Below are 17,651 nucleotides of genomic sequence, written 5' to 3'. Positions count from 1 at the left end.
AAATAGTAAATTGAATCCCTCTCAGCATCTTTTTCTAATACAAACTCTCTTAAATTATTTTAAAGCTATTTTAATACATTACAACCAACCAATATTCTCCCTTTAGAATGAAAAACAATTGATCCCTGCAAATTAATATACACCTTTCATTTTATATAACTCCAGATAGATGCCTAAAGTTGCCTTGGTTTCAAAATTGCAAAAGACATCTTCATGTGACAGTGACTTATACTAAACCACATTAATCTATCTGCTACCTCATTATTGTGTTGTCCAATTGCCACTGCCTCTCAAGGTCTTAAGGGAAAAATGTTTCCAGTCCTATTTGAAGGCAACAGGACTGAATGTAAGACATCAGGACATGTCAACCCCTAATCATCCTTTTCTCCAAAATAGTAAGATTTGCCAACAACAACCAAGAAGTCATTTGTTTGATTCTCTAAAACACCATTTTTATCCTCATGCCTACATATTCACTCAACAAGAACTATATTACAAATGTAAAGCAAATAAAAAATATATTACAATTTTATAAAATATTAATTTTATAATTTAATAAGATCTTTAATAGCAATAATTTAAAACCAAACTGTTTTACCTTTTTTCCATAATTTCCAATGTTAAATGCAGTAACTCCCTCTTGCTCTTTTCCCTTCTCTTTATCATCTCTAGAATTGTTACCGCATGACTCAGATCCCTCCTCAGTTTAAGCATTTTTTCATAAGAAGCTTCATCATTCTTTCGATTCTGCAAAATGTAGCATACAAATGAAACATTTATATTTTAGATACCAAACTATTATTATACAGTACATCAAATATTTTCATACCTGAATATTGTGACTAATAATTTTTCAACCACAAATTCTAAATATTTATTTATGAAGATTGTTATGCCACTTGAATCATTATGTTTCAAGCCAGTAGTACAGTACAAAAATGTAAGAACTAATATAATATTTGTAAAATGCATTTATAATTAACAATGCCCACAATCATCCCAAGTACAGCAAACTAACAACTGTTTAGTCCCCAAATGCTCTTTGGAATTGCCATGTTTTTAAGACCTTCCTAAACATCCACATAAGAAACATAAACATAACATAAACATAAGAAAGGAACTCCTGCATCAAATTCTGGCTTCTGCAGTAGTCAATACATGAACTGGCAACAGTGTGAGTGACAGCTACCAGTTTTAGGAACAAGAGCAAGATTCACAACCAAAAAACCAAGCAAAGGCTCTCCTGGCCACAACTTCCACCTCCTGTTCTAACAGGAGCTACAAGTCCAGGAGGACCCTGAGATTGCACATCAGCTGCTTCTGGAGGAGCACAACCCCATCAAGAGCTTAAATTGGTATTACGGTAGAATTAACTGGTTTCTGAAATAGCAAGCACTCTGTGCCTTGCCTAGGTTTTATTTTATTTTTTTATTTTATTTTATTTCAAATTTATATACCGCACCTTCTCTCGAAAGACTCAGGGCGGTGTACAGCCAGATAAAAACATACAATACAAACATTAAAGAACAATTAAAAGGATATATATTAATTTGGCCCCAGTTTAAGATAACAAACCAATTAAAAATTAAAAATATGTTAAAAAATATGTTAAACCAGCCCGGCTTGCTGGAAAAAGAAGGTTTTAAGGGCACGGCGGAAGGCACCGAGGTCTTGGATTCTCCTTATCTCTGGGGGCAGCTGATTCCAGAGGGTAGGTGCCCCCACAGAGAAGGCCCTCCCCCTGGGGGTCACCAGCCTACATTGTTTGGCTGATGGCACCCTGAGGAGGCCCTCTCTGTGGGAGCGCACAGGTCGGTGGGAGGTCATCGGTAGCAGCAGGCGGTCTCGAAGATAACTAGGTCCTATGCCATGGAGCGCTTTAAAGGTGGTAACCAACACCTTGAAGCGCACCCGGAAGACCACTGGGAGCCAGTGCAGCTCACGCAGGAGCGGTGTTATATGGGAGCGCCAGGCGGCTCCCGTGATTACCCGCGCGGCCGCATTCTGGACCAGTTGGAGCCTCCGGGTACTCCTCAAGGGGAGCCCCATGTAGAGAGCGTTGCAGTAGTCCAGGCGCAAGGTGACGAGGGCGTGAGTGACTGTGCACAGGGAATCCTGATCAAGAAAGGGCCGCAACTGGCGAATCAGGCGAACCTGACAAAAGGTCCCCCTGGCTACAGCTGTCAGATGTTCCTCCAAGGACAGCTGCGTATCCAGGAGGACTCCCAGATTGCGTGCCCTTTCCGCGGGGGCTAAACACTCGCCCCCGATAGTCAGTGATGGAGTCAACTGACTATATCGGGATGCCGGGAACCACAGCCACTCAGTCTTGGAAAGGTTGAGCTTGAGCCTGTTCCTCCCCATCCAGATCCGCACAGCCTCCAGGCACTGGGACATCACTTCAAGGGCATCGTTGGGGTGGCCTGGGGTGGAGATGTACAGCTGGGTGTCATCAGCGTACTGATGGTACTTCACCCCAAAGCCACGGATGATCTCACCCAGCGGCTTCACATAAATGTTGAACAGAAGGGGCGAGAGGACCGACCCCTGAGGCACTCCACATATAAGAGGCCTCGAGGTCGATCTCTGCCCCCCTGCCAACACAAACTGCGACCGGTCAGAGAGAAAGGAGGAGAACCACCGTAACACGGTGCCCCCCATTCCCAACTCTTCCAACCGGTGCAGCATGATACCATGGTCGATGGTATCGAAAGCCGCTGAGACGTCTAACAGGGCTAGAACAGAGGAGCAACCCCTGTCCCGAGCCCTCCAGAGATAATCTACCAACGCAACCAATGCCGTTTCCGTGCTGTGCCCAGGCCTGAAACCCAACTGGAATGGATCTAGATAAGACGTTTCCTCCAGGAATTGTGGAAACTGTCGCACGACCACACTCTCAATAACCTTCGCCACGAAGCGAAGGTTGGAGACAGGACGGTAGTTGGCCAATACTGCCGGGTCCAGGGAGGGCTTCTTGAGGAGAGGCCTCACCACCGCCTCTTTCAAGGCTGTGGGGAAGTAACCCTCACTCAACGAAGCGTTAATAATTCCCTGGAGCCAGCCTCGTGTAACCTCCCGGGAAGCCAGTACTAACCAGGAGGGACATGGATCCAGTAAACATGTGGCCGCACTAAGTCTCCCCAAAATCCTGTCCACGTCATCAGGGGTCACAGAGTCAAACTCTTCCCAGATAACATTCTCAAGACTAAAAGAGGTTGCGTTTCAACCTCTTTTTCCCCACCTAGACTCTTACAGTCAGCGCTGAGTCAAGACTCCCATCCATCTCCCATTTGATCGGAGATGGAGGTGTATAATTAGGTATCATCTGCACACTGATATCGTACCTCAAATTATCAAATTACTTCCTCCCTCCAGCCTCATATAGAAGGGTAAGAGGTTTGAGCCCTCACACATTCCATGAAGTGTCCACAGGACTGACCTTTGTTCCAATACACAGCAGCTGGGGCCATGAACTCAGGAGGAGTGGCAGCAGCATAAAGTGGTACCCCCCAACACTCACAGATGGTCTATAGCCGTGATGGTGAACCTATACCATGCGTGCCACAGGTGGCACACGGAGCCATATTGGTGGGCATGCGAGCGTTGCCCTAGCTCAGCTGCAGTGCGCGTGCGTGCGCCGGCCAGCTGATTTTCAGGCCTTCCGGACCACTGGAAGTCAGCAAACAGGCTGTTTCCGGCCTCCGGAGGGCCTCGGGGGGGGAGGCTGTTTTCACCCTCCCCAGGCTCCAAGAAATCCTCTGGAGCCTGGGGAGGGTGAAAAACAGGCCTACCGGGCCCACCGTGCCATCGCGTGCCAAAAGCAGGAGGGGCACAGGAGGGGTTGTGTGCGGACGGGTGGCGTGCATTGAATTATGGGTGTGGGCACATGCGTGCGCGACCCCCTACACTCCCGCTTTTGGCACGCAACGGCAAAAAGGTTAGCCATCACTGGTCTACAGCAATGCTTTTCAACCCATGGTACACGTACCACTGGTGGTACTTTGGCACCTGGCAGGTGGTACTTGACATTGTCCTAGACAAGTGTAGCCGGGGGGGGGGGGATGAGCTGAAGCGGCAGTGTTGCTGGGGTTCTGCTGAAGGCCCAGGATCGGCGCTTCCGGCAGCCTCTGCTATCACCGGGAGCAACAGACAGGCCTTGGGGTGAGAGTGTCAGCTGGAGTGCCAGAGTGCACAGGCTCCAGCTGATCAGCACTGTGTGCAATGTCCAGCCGGCGAGTTTGTGACCGCATGGGGGAGTGAGACTGGGGTAGCGACCAATGCTGGAGCTCACCCTGAGCCCCAGAGAGTGGCGCACCTGGAAGAGAAGAGGAGGAGGGGGGAGAGAGGAGAGGATATAAAAGGAGGAAGAGGTTTTGATGGGAGTGGGAGAGAAAAAAAAAGATTGGGAAAGTGAAGGGGACGGAGAAGAGGAGAGGCTTCTGTTGTTGTGGTCCGCCAGCAGCCTGCGGAGCTGGCAGCGGAGTCGGACAGTGATGAGGCTGAGGAAGAACATGGGCCAGTCCTGGAGGCTGGGGAAGGCCCGGATGAAGGCTCTGCGTTGGAGGCAGAGATGGGGCCAGGGCCATTGGGGAGTGATGTGCGGACTCTGGAGCCTCCAGCGGCTGACAGTAGAGAGGCAGAGGAACAGGAAGAGCCTGTTCCTAGTGCACGTATGAGAAGAGCTGCCAGAAGGCAAGAGCAGTTACAGCAAAGAGGACGACTCGGGAGTAGGGCCAAGAGATGATTGGCCCCTCCCATAAGGCTTAAAGGAACAGCAACGGCTCTTGGGCTCTTTGTCGGAAAACAACGTTGATAGACTTGTTCTTGTCTTGCTGCACTTATCTCTGGTCAGCATCTTCTGCTTCTGAACTTTTGCCAAGAGAAGCCTTTGGCAGTTTGCCTAATTATACCAAGGTTGGTGATTAGACTGAAGAATTTGTGCTATGAAGAATTTGTTTTAATTTAGTTTGGACTACGCTGAGAATGAGATAATTCTCAGCTGTTCTAATAAAGTCTGTCTGTTTTGGAACTGTTTGCGTCTAATACTACCTACAGGTGAAACTCAAAAAATTAGAATATTGTGCAAAAGTTCATTTATTTCAGTAATGCAACTTAAAAGGTGAAACTAATATATGAGATAGACTCATTACATGCAAAGCGAGATAGTTCAAGCCTTGATTTGTCATACTTTTGATGATTATGGCTTACAGCTCATGAAAACCCCAAATTCACAATCTCAGAAAATTAGAATATTGTGAAAAGGTTCCATATTCTAGGCTCAAAGTGTCCCACTCTAATCAGCTAATTAAACCATAACACCTGCAAAGGGTTCCTGAGCCTTTAAATGGTCTCTCAGTCTGGTTCAGTAGGAATCACAATCATGGGAAAGACTGCTGACCTGACAGTTGTGCAGAAAACCATCATTGACACCCTCCATAAGGAGGGAAAGCCTCAGAAGGTAATTGCAAAAGAAGTTGGATGTTCCCAAAGTGCTGTATCAAAGCACATTAATAGAAAGTTATGTGGAAGGGAAAAGTGTGGAAGAAAAAGGTGCACAAGCAGCAGGGATGACCGCAGCCTGGAGAGGATTGTCAGGAAAAGGCCATTCAAAAGTGTTGGGGACTTTCACAAGGAGTGGACTGAGGCTGGAGTCAGTGCATCAAGAGCCACCACACACAGACGGATCCTGGACATGGGCTTCAAATGTCATATTCCTCTTGTCAGGCTGCTCCTGAACAACAAACAACGCCAGAAGTGTCTTACCTGGGCTAAAGAAAAAAAAAAAAAACTGGTCTGTTGCTCAGTGGTCCAAAGTCCTCTTTTCTGATGAGAGCAACTTTTGCATCTCATTTGGAAACCAAGGACCCAGAGTCTGGAGGAAGAATGGAGAGGCACACACTGCAAGATGCTTGAAGTCCAGTGTGAAGTTTCCAAAGTCTGTGTTGATTTGGGGAGCCATGTCATCTGCTGGTGTTGGTCCACTGTGCTTCATTAAGTCCAGGGTCAACGCAACCGTCTACCAGGAGATTTTGGAGCACTTCATGCTTCCTTCCGCAGATGAGCTTTATGGGGATGCTGACTTCATTTTCCAGCAGGACTTGGCACCTGCCCACACTGCCAAAAGTACCAAAACCTGGTTCAATGACCATGGGATTACTGTGCTTGATTGGCCAGAAAACTCGCCTGACCTGAACCCCATAGCGAATCTATGGGGCATTGCCAAGAGAAAGATGAGAGACATGAGACCGAACAATGCAGAAGAGCTAAAGGCCGCTATTGAAGCATCCTGGTCTTCCATAACACCTCAGCAGTGCCACAGGCTGATAGCATCCATGCCACGCCGCATTGAGGCAGTAATTGATGCAAAAGGGGCCCAAACCAAATACTGAGTACATATGCATACTTATACTTTTCAGAGGTCCGATATTGTTCTATGTACAATCCTTGTTTTATTGATTTCATGTAATATTCTAATTTTCTGAGATTGTGAATTTGGGGTTTTCATGAGCTGTAAGCCATAATCAAAAGTATGACAAATCAAGGCTTGAACTATCTCGCTTTGCATGTAATGAGTCTATCTCATATATTAGTTTCACCTTTTAAGTTGCATTACTGAAATAAATGAACTTTTGCACAATATTCTAATTTTTCGAGTTTCATCTGTACTTGGGCCTGGGTCACAACATCTGTGGGGCAAGCCTGAGAGAGAAAAGGGGATAGACTAGGAGAGGCTTCTGTGGGGCAAGCCTGAGAGAGAAAAGGGGATAGAATAGGAGAGGCTTCTATGAGACAAGCAGAGGGATCAACAAAGGAGCAGAGGCTGTGGAAGGAGAGCCCAGCAGGCAGTGAAAGAGAAAGAGAGGAGAAGGAGACAGGAAGAAGGGCTGACCAGCCACATGACAACCAAGGTAGTGGTGCATATGAATAAAAATGGATAAATTTGTCATACGTTTGTGCAAAGGGAAAGTGATTCAGCAAAGGAACCACCACCAAAATTAAAACCAGCATCAAATCAAAAATACAGTGAAGATTATTTGAAGTTTGGATTTTATTTTGCAGAAGAAAACAATCAGCATCTTCCTGTTTATGTTATCTGCAATGAAGTACTATCCAAGCATTCCGTGAAGCCTTCTTTGCTCCAGAGACATTTAACAACAAATCATAAAGAGCACACCGAAAAGCCAGTAGCATTTTTCGTGAAGAAGAGAGACAAATTTATAAAATGCCATGCTGCTTTCATGAAGTCCACCACTATCTCGAAAAAATGTCTGGAAGCAGCTTATGAATTGTCTTTGGTAGCAACTAAATGAAATAAGTATCACACAATTGTTGAAGAAGTCGTGGTTCCCTCTGCCATTGCAATTGCTTCAATTCTCTTTGATGAAAAAAATGGCTGATGCTATTTGTAATATTCCATGTTCTGACAACACTGTCCAAAGACGAATACAAGATATGGCCACAGACATTACTCAACAAATGGTGGAAAAGATCACAGCAGCAGAAAAAATTGCATTTCAATTGGATGAATGCACTGACATCACTGGTGAAGTGCAATTAATTGTATTTGTGTGTGTTCCTGATTCGGACGATATACTGGAACACATATTATTTTTCCGCCCACTACCTGGCAGAATGACTAGGGAACACATATTCACAATAGTCAACAATTTTTTCAGTGAACATGGAATATTATGGACTTGGTGTGTAGCAATTTGTTCCAAAGGTGCAGCAGCTATTACAGGAAGAGCTTCAGGCACAAGCTAAGACAAGAAAGAGTTCCATTGTTTCAAATCATTGTATCTTACATGCACTTGCTTCTAAATGGATGAGCCCATTGTTACATGAGATTTTGGAGGATGCTGCAAAAATAATAAATTTCATCAAAAGCCGGCCATTGAATGGATGTTTATTCTGACAATTATGCAAGGATTTGGATTCTGAGCACAGCACTCTTCTCTTTCATACAGAAGTACGTTGGCTGTTGAGAGATGAAACATTATCGAGATTATTCGAGCTACGAGATGAAACACACCTGTTCCTGATGAATGTTTTATCACCCCTAGCAGAAATCTTTGAAAATGTCTTCTGGGTGTCCTGCCTTGGCTATTTGGCTGACATATTTAAAAAGCTAAATGAACTTAATCGGTTGCTGCAGGGCCACTGTCATAAAATGTTTATAATTGAAGAGAATGTTTGTGCATTCTACAAGAAAATCTCCCTGTGTATAGTCCAAGTAAAGGAAATATTGCATCATTTCCCAATGTGTCAGACTTTATTGAACTAAATTCTGTTGTTGACACTGAAGACAATGAAACTGCCATCAAAAATCACTTGCAAAAACTGCACACCGAATTTGCATTGTATTTTACATTCATGTCAAGAGGATGTGATATTTGCCAAGTTGCAAAACTGTACCCGGAAGTGGGAAGGGGGAAGCTATTGTAGCGTTACTGTCATTTGGTTCCACATACTTGTGTGAGAAGGCGTTTTTCTTCATTGACATGTATAAAAACTAAGGAAAGGAATTGTCTTCAGCTGCAATCTGACTTAATTCTATCAGTAAGCACACTCCAGGCACGAGTGCAAAGATTAATGTCAGAGAAACAGGCACAAGTTTCCCATTAAAAGTGTGGTAAGTGGGTGTACTTTATCACTTTTTTTCCTTTTTTTTGGTTATCAGGTTTTTGACACCTTGCTAAACCACTGGTGGTACTCGAATATTGTCATGTCCTAAAAGTGGTACAATCTGAAAAGGTTGAAAAGCACTGGTCTAGAGGGATACTATAAGGTCACGACTCTACTATAAAGCATAAATAATCATGGTCAGTGCTATTTCCCAGGCCTAAAACCTGACAGAAAAGAGTCCAGATAATCTACTTCTGAGTAGATGTCAAACAACCACCTTCTCAACAACCTCCCCAAGAGGGGAAAGTTGCAAACTGAGTGATAGCTGTCCAGTGCAGTTGGGTTAAATGTTAGCCCCTTAAGGAAAGGATGTACAAATGCCCCTTTCAAAGATATCCCACAAGGTGTGTACCATGGCTTGACACATCTCCCCATCTCCTCCTTGGCAGCATGCACAAGCCAAATGAGGCAGGGTCAAGCTCATCTCACCAAAAACTGCTCATTTCCACAGGATCAACATGTGCAAAATCTTTCCCAGGAAACCTTGCAACACATCAGCCTCACACTTCTCTGGACTCCATCCAACTGGCTTCTGACTCCAAGTGAACAAGAGTGATTATTATCCATAAAGAACTTTGCTAGCATTGTCACGGGTGGGGAGGGTTAATAGTCATTCCTTCTATAAAAGAATCTGGTTCACTTTAAAAAGGCCGCTGGACAGCAGTCTGTAGATGCAACAAGAATGGGGAAATAGCCTACACACACACACACACACACACACACAAACAAACACGCATACTCACTTTTCGAGTTTGCATCTTTTCTGTTCGCCTTCTAAATGCAACATAAGGATCATTTGTGCTGGAACCATCACGCTTCTCCTGTTTCACTACTGAGATAGGAGAGGGACCTTGACAGTTTTTTCTCTTTTTAATCCAGTACTCATATATTTCACTAATCAGTTCATCATCTTCCTTTAAGAGTAGTTTGGCTTCCTGCAGGCTGATTGGCTAAAGGGAAAATCCAAGTATGTCAGTTTTATATATTTATACACTTAAAAACAATTTCAAATTTGAAACAATACTATACCTGCTGACTACTTCCTTTTTCAAGCTGAACTATCATTTCTTCAAACTGCAAAGGAGAAATATCTATTTTTTTCTTCAGCTTATTCACAAAGGCCTCATCTTCTGAATCCAAATCATAATTCGGTTGCTCAGCATCCAAACTAAAAGCTGAACAGAGAAAAACATTTTTATGTATTTTAACTAATCTAGGCAAAATGGAATGAAGTAATTTAGATGTACATCTGGAATTGTTCAGTTAAACAACTGATTTTATAGGAGCTGAAGCCAATAGAGTTTAATACATATTTCAATTAGAAGAGTTTAAAAATATGTATATACAGTATCTGCCATCTTGAAATCTACTGATTATAAAATTATATTCCTTAACCAGTCCTGAGAATATGAATTTAGTTTAGCTAATCTTAACCAGGTAGGATAAAATGCAGATAAATGGCTGAAATGTTAAAAAATGAATATTTCAAGTCACTTTCAGCTGACACACCCAGAGATGATCTCTCTCTGGACTGTTGTTTTTCCAACTCAACAACAGAAGGGGCATTGGCTTACCTGAGACACACCTTCTCGTTGAGTGGAGACAGCAGCCAGGCATATGCTCTTCTAAAGACCGCCGTGCATCCAGGAGGACGCCCAAGTTGCGAGCCCTCTCCGTGGGGGCCAGTGATTCGCCCCCAATAACCAGCGATGGCACCAGCTGGCTATATCGGGATGCCGGAAGCCACAGCCACTCGGTCTTGGAAGGGCTGAGTCGGAGCCTGTTTCTCCCCATCCAGGCCCGCACGGCCTCCAGGCACCGGGACATCACTTCAAGGGCATCGTTGGGGTGGCCTGGGGTGGAGATGTACAGCTGGGGGTCATCAGTGTACAGATGGAACTCCACCCCAAAGCCACAGATGATCTCACCCAGCGGCTTTACATAAATGTTGAACAGAAGGGGCGAGAAGACCGACCCTTGCGGCACCCCACAAACAAGGCGCCTCAGGGTCGACTGCTGCCTCCGTCAACACAGATTGCGACCAGTCAGAGAGGTAGGAGAACCACCGCAAAACGGTGCCCCCCACCCCCAAACCCTCCAATCGGCGCAACATGATACCATGTTCAATGGTATCAAAAGCCGCTGAGAGATCTAATAGGACCAGGATAGAGGAGCAACCCCTATCCCGAGCCCTCCAGAGATCATCCACCAACGCGACCAATGCCGTTTCCGTGCTGTGCCCAGGCCTGAAGCCGGACTGGAGCGGATCTAGATAGACAGCTTCATCCAGGTACTGTGGCAGCTGCCGCACCACCACACTCTCAACAACCTTCACAATAAAACGAAGGTTGGAGACTGGACGATAGTTAGCCAAAACAGCTGGATCCAGAGAGGGCTTCTTGAGGAGGGGCCTCACCACCGCTTCTTTCAAGGCGGCCGGCAGGGCACCCTCACTCAAAGAAGCGTTAATAATCCTCTGGAGCCAGCCTCGTGTAACCTCCCGGGAAGCCAGCACCAACCAGGAGGGACACGGGTCCAATAAACATATGGTCGCGTTCAGCCGTCCCAGAATCCTGTCCACGTCCTCGGGAACCACAGGATCAAACTCCTCCCAGATAACACTCTCAAGACCTGCCTCAATCATCCCGTCCGGACTTACCCAGTCAGAGGCCAGACCTTCCCAAATCTGAGCGATTTTATCATACGTCGCAAGATGGCGACTTCCCTGTGACTCTGGTATTTCGGGGGGGTGATTATGGCTTCAGGGGGGCCTTGAAGGGCTGAATTTCGATCGCTGCAGCCCTGGCCCAGCTGGAGGAGTGTCGGGGCTCTCTGCTGAGGGGTCTCCGGCTTCTTAGAACGTCCTGGAGGCTCGCGGAGGCTCGCGGCTTGTGGAGACTACAGGACAGCGAGAGCGGCCCGAAGGAGAAGGGGGCGGCGGCAGACCTCCCATGGCAAAGGCGGCAGAGCCAGGAAGACGGCGTCAGCGCTGCGGCGATGCGGCATCCTTGTCAGGATCCTCGCCAGCCCAATCCGCCCTCTGGACATGTGCTAGGGCGGTGAGGGGGGCGAGGTGAGGACGGGGAGGCTGGCAACGGCGGCGGCAGCGATGCTGGCGGCGTGGAAATGGCGGCCGCCGGCTCAGGGAAGGGGCCGCCGCAGTTTTGGTCTGTGGGAGTGTTGGAGATGATGGCAGCTGCTTACTCGTGGCATTAGATCTCCTGGGTGATTGTGTGATTGTGGGGCACTGTTTGGCCCTTGGTCGCCCCAGAGGCCTTCATGTTGATCTATGAAGGCTGGGCGAGATGAGCAGCATGATTATAAGGAAGATCTGGAGGGATGGGGGAGAGCTGGACCATGACTGAGGGTTTTTCCCCCCTCTGGCGTTTGTTTGCCTTGGCTCTCCTCTTTTCCCCCCCCCATCATCATCTCCTGGACTAGGTGTCATCTTGACCTCCCTATAGTTTTTTGATGGCTACGATCTCCACCGTTGAGCCTGCCCTGGACTATGTGGACTGACCTGATCCCATTCTTTCCCTCCATTGAATGGAGGTTTACATCTGGGGATTCAAGTCTTGGTGGAGTGGGTCCACAGCTGCTGTCTCACCTCCGGTTCTTTGGACGATCGTGGTTGACCAGCCGCCGTGAGAGGGGGGCTGGGTCACCCCTCACCGGTCCGAATCAGCATTCTTACTCCTGCCATTGCCGTGAGAGGGCAATGAGGTCCTATGTGTCCCATTGGAATTCTATTGAAGCCTGACATTTACTCTTGACTGTGATAACATCAAATTGTCCCCTGGCTACTGGCCATGGATTATCACCTCCCCTTGATGTCCAGATGTACTCGGTGAATGACCTTCGTGCCCTGCGAGATTCCCCCCTCTCGCAGGTTTGGCCCTCTTCGTTATCGAGGGCCTATCTTGATGACGGGCGTTGGAGCCCCGAGAGATGGCATGCAGCAAAGAAGAGTTTGAGGGGTTTTTTAAGTGGGTTTTTTAGTAGGTTTTTAACAAACATTTTAAGGGGTTCGGGGGGGATTAGGGTGGGTTTTGGGGGAAATCCACCGGGTTCAAGACCAGCCTTAGCGAAGGGCTGCGACACTAGGGACGTAGAACCGGAGGTCGGGGAGGGGGTTGGAGTTCGATTTGAAGAGGGCTGTTCCATCAGCATAGTGAGTGGGAGGGGCAGATATGGCGGTAGCTGGGGACCACATCATGTTCGGGGAATGCGCACTCGCTATTTTAGAGCGATTGCGCACTCCGGTCCCCAATGCTTTTCTCGTTCCCCAGGCTGTCCAGATTCTCAGGGCCAGAGCCTTCGGCTGATGTTATGCAACGCCAGGTCCGTTGTTAATAAAGCCCCCCTCATTCACGATCTTATTCAGGAGGGGGAGGCGGACCTGGCGGGCATTACGGAGACCTGGTTGGGCCAGGAGGGGGGAGTTCCCCTCGTGGATATATGCCCACCAGGCTTCCGTGCATTTCATCCGCCGAGGGCTCAGGGCAGGGGCGGGGGGGGTGGCGGTTATTATAAAGGAAGGTCTGGATCCAAGGGAGACCACTGTTCCACAGATAGCCGGATGTGAGTCCCTCTTTGTAAAGTGGGGTCGTGGAGTACAGATGGGCTTGTTGGTCACGTACCTGGCTCCCTGCCACGTGGCAACGGCCCTGCCCGAGCTGCTTAACGTTATAGCCGAGGTGGCGGTGGACACCCCCAGACTTGTTATTATGGGGGATTTCAACCTGCCATCTATCGGTGAAACGTCTGAGGTGGCTCGAGAGTTCATGGCTTCCATGACGGCCATGGACCTTACTCAGTTAATTCATGGCCCCACTCACACAGGGGGACACACTCTGGACTTAGTTTTTGTCTCTGGTCAGTGGTTGAGTGGCCTTGATATAGGGGATATAGCCATCGAACCCTTGTCATGGTCTGACCACTCGCTCCTTCGATTGGACTTTCTAACCGCTGCACCCCGCCGCAGGGAGGCGGAACCGACCAGGTGGTTCCGCCCCAGGCGCCTGATGGACCCTGATAGGTTCCAGATGGAGCTTGGGCCATTTCCTGAGACTCTGGCTCATGACTCGGCTGAAGACCTGGTGGCCGCCTGGGATAGTGCGGCTGCCGGGGCCTTGGACCGTGTCGTGCCTTTGCGGCCTCTGACCCGGCACCGAACCCACCTAGCTCCTTGGTTCTCCGAGGAGCTTAGGGAGATGAAGCGCCGGAAAAGACGCCTGGAGAGTAGTTGGAGGACCAGCCGCTCCGAATCCGACCGAACACTGGTGAGGTCTCATATTAAGACCTACCTAGTGGCGATAAAAGCGGCGAAATCTAGCTATTTTGCCGCTCTTATCGCGTCATCAGATAATCGCCCCGGCCGCCCTGTTTAGGGTGACCCGCTCCCTCCTCCATCTGGAAGTGCGGGATGACCCCTTGCAGGGCCGAGCTGAGGACTTTGTGCAGTATCTGTATGACAAAATCGCTCAGATTCGGGAAGGGCTGGCCTCTGACTGGGTATGTCCGGACGGGATGACTGAGACAGGTCTTGAGAGTGTTATCTGGGGGGAGTTCGATCCTGTGGCTCCCGAGGACATGGACAGGGTCCTGGGACGGCTGAACGCAACCACATGTTTATTGGACCCGTGCCCCTCCTGGTTGGTACTGGCTTCCCGGGAGGTGACACGAGGCTGGCTCCAGAAGATTGTTAACGCTTCTTTGAGTGAGGGGGTCCTACCGGCCGCTTTGAAAGAAGCGGTTGTGAGGCCCCTCCTCAAGAAGCCCTCTCTGGATCCGGCTGTTTTGGCTAACTATCGTCCAGTCTCCAACCTTCGCTTTGTTGCGAAGGTTGTTGAGAGTGTGGTGGCGCAACAGCTTCCCCGGTACCTGGATGAAGCTGTCTATCTAGACCCGCTCCAGTCCGGCTTCCGGCCTGGGCACAGCACGGAAACGGCATTGGTCGCGTTGGTGGATGATCTCTGGAGGGCTCGGGATAGGGGTTGCTCCTCTATCCTGGTCCTGTTAGACCTCTCAGCGGCTTTTGATACCATCGACCATGGTATCATGTTGCGCCGGTTGGCGGGGTTGGGGGTGGGGGGCACCGTTCTGCGGTGGTTCTCCTCCTACCTCTCTGACCGGTCGCAATCTGTGTTGACAGGGGGGCAGCGGTCGACCCCGAGGCACCTTGCTTGTGGGGTGCCACAAGGGTCGGTCCTCTCGCCCCTTCTGTTCAACATTTATGTAAAGCCGCTGGGTGAGATCATCCGTGGCTTCGGGGTGGAGTTCCATCAGTACGCTGATGACACCCAGCTGTACATCTCCACCCCAGGCCACCCCAACGATGCCCTTGAAGTGATGTCCCAGTGCCTGGAGGCCGTGCGGGCCTGGATGGGGAGAAACAGGCTCCGACTCAACCCCTCCAAGACCGAGTGGCTGTGGCTTCCGGCGTCCCGATATAGCCAGCTGACGCCATCGCTGGCTATTGGGGGCGAATCACTCGCCCCCACGGAGAGGGCTCGTAACTTGGGCGTCCTCCTGGATGCACGGCTGTCGTTAGAAGATCATTTGACGGCCGTGGCCAGGGGAGCATTTTATCAGGTCCGCCTGATACGCCAGTTGCGCCCCTTTCTAGATCGGGACTCCCTACGCACAGTCACTCAGGCACTCGTCACTTCCCGCCTGGACTACTGCAACGCTCTCTACATGGGGCTCCCCCTGGGGTGCACCCGGAGGCTCCAGCTGGTCCAGAACGCGGCCGCACGGGGGATTATGGGGGCGACGAGGCGCTCCCACGTAACACCTCTCCTGCGCGAGCTGCACTGGCTCCCGGTGGTCTTCCGGGTGCGCTTCAAGGTGTTGGTGACCACCTTTAAAGCGCTCCATGGCTTAGGGCCGGGGTACTTACGAGACCGCCTTCTGCCACCAATAGCCTCCCACCGGCCAGTACGCTCGCACAGAGTGGGCCTCCTCAGGGTGCCGTCCGCCAGACAATGTCAGCTGACGACCCCCAGGGGGAGAGCCTTCTCTGTGGCGGCGCCCACCCTCTGGAACAACCTCCCCCCAGAGATACGTACAATAACAGACCTCCGGATTTTTCGTCGGGCCCTGAAAACCCATTTATTTCAACTAGCGGGGCTGGCCTGAGTTAATTTTAAATTGATTTTAAATTGGGTTATTTTAATTTACGGCCAATAATATTTAATTATTTTAAATTGCTTTTAAATTTTGTATGTATTGTTTTTTACTCTGGCTGTTCACCGCCCTGAGTCCTATTCTGGAGAAGGGCGGTATAGAAATTTAAATAAATAAATAAATAAATAAATAAATAAATAAATAAATAAATAAATAAATAAATAAATAAATACAGATACTGCACAAAATCCTCAGCTCGACCCTGCAAGGGGTCATCCCGCGCTCCCAGATGGAGGAGGGAGTGGGTCACCCTAAACAGGGCAGCTGGGCGATTATCTGATGACGCAATAAGAGCGGAAAAATAGCTAGATTTTGCTGCTTTTATCGCCACTAGGTAGGTCTTAACGTGAGACCTCACCAGTGTTCGGTCACATTCGGAACGGCTGGTCCTCCAACTGTTCTGCAGGCGTCTTTTCCGGCGCTTCATCTCCCTCAGCTCCTCGGAGAACCAAGGAGCTAGGTGAGTTTGGTGCCGGGTCAGAGGCTGCAAAGGCACGACGCAGTCCAAGGCCCCGGCGGCCGCACTGTCCCAGGCGGCCACCAAGTCCTCAGCCGAGTCATGAGCCAGAGTCTCAGGAATTGGCCCAAGCTCCATCTGGAACCTATCAGGGTCCATCAGGCGCCTGGGGCGGAACCACCTGGTCGGTCCCGCCTCCCTGTGGCGGGGTGTAGCGGTTAGAAAGTCTAGTCGAAGGAGTGAGTGGTCAGACCATGACAAGGGTTCGATGACTATATCCCCTATATCAAGGCCACTCGACCACTGACCAGAGATGAAAACTAAGTCCAGAGTGTGCCCGCCTATGTGAGTGGGGCCATGAATTAACTGAGTCAGGTCCATGGCCGTCATGGAAGCCATGAACTCCTGGGCCACCTCAGACGTTTCACCGATGGATGGCAGGTTAAAATCCCCCATGACCAAAAGCCTGGGGGTATCAACCGCCACCCCCGGCTATGACGTTGAGCAGCTTGGGCAGGGCCGTTGCCACGTGGCAGGGAGCCAGGTACGTGATCAACAGGCCCATCTGCACCCCACGACCCCACTTCACAAAAAGGGACTCACATCCGGCTATCTGTGGTACAGTGGTCTCCCTTGGATCCAGACCTTCCTTTATAATAACCGCCACCACCACCCGCCCCTGACCTGAGCTCTCAGCTGATGGAATGCACGGAAGCCTGGTGGGCACATATCTACGAGGGGAACTCCCCCCTCCTGGCCCAACCAGGTCTCTGTAATGCCCACCAGGTCCGCTCCCCCCCTCCTGAATAAGGTTGTGGATGAGGGGCGCTTTATTAACAACGGACCTGGCATTGCACATCAGCCGAAGACTCTGGCCCTGAGGATCTGAGCAGCCTGGGGAACGAGAGAAGCATTGGGGACCGGAGTGCGCAATCGCTCTAAGGTAGCGAGTGCGTACTCCCCGAACATGATATGGCCCCCTGCTTCCGCCATATCTGCCCCTCCCACTCACTGTACTAATAGAACAGCCCTCCCTAAGTTGAGCTCCAACCCCCTCCCTGACCTCCGATTCTGTATCCCTAGTGACGCAGCCCTCCGCAGGGGCTGGTCTTGAACCCGGTGGATTTCCCCCAAAACCCACCCTAGTCCCCCCCGAACCCCTTAAAATTTTGATTAAAAACCCACTTAAAAAAAACCTCAAACTCTTCTTTGCCGCATGCCATCTCTCAGGGCTCCAAAGCCCGTCATCAAGATAGACCCTCGATAACGAGGAAGGCCAAACCTGCGAGAGGGGGGAATCTCGCAGAGCACGGAGTTCGTT

The 17,651-nt window shown here is 49.4% G+C and overlaps 1 protein-coding gene across 11 annotated transcripts in view; it reads right to left on the bottom strand.

Annotated features, from left to right (window-relative positions):
* EPC1 (enhancer of polycomb homolog 1) overlaps positions 1–17,651 on the bottom strand; it is a 331,961-nt gene that overhangs the window by 157,028 nt on the left and 157,282 nt on the right. For all 11 annotated transcript variants that reach the window (XM_070944627.1, XM_070944631.1, XM_070944629.1 and 8 more), the window contains exons 3-5: positions 9,715–9,860; positions 9,429–9,635; positions 599–747 (exon numbers count right to left, since the gene is read on the bottom strand). In XM_070944627.1, coding sequence (XP_070800728.1) covers positions 599–747; positions 9,429–9,635; positions 9,715–9,860 — 502 coding nt within the window. The remainder of the gene's footprint in view (positions 1–598; positions 748–9,428; positions 9,636–9,714; positions 9,861–17,651) is intronic.

The sequence above is a fragment of the Pituophis catenifer genome, unplaced genomic scaffold (genome assembly GCF_029215685.1).
Source record: "Pituophis catenifer annectens isolate HBS135680 unplaced genomic scaffold, rPitCat1.0.hap2 SCAF_5, whole genome shotgun sequence".
Taxonomy (NCBI): domain Eukaryota; kingdom Metazoa; phylum Chordata; class Lepidosauria; order Squamata; family Colubridae; genus Pituophis; species Pituophis catenifer.
The sequence above is the reverse complement of the archived record's forward strand: the minus strand, read 5'-3'. Positions and strand labels throughout refer to the sequence as shown.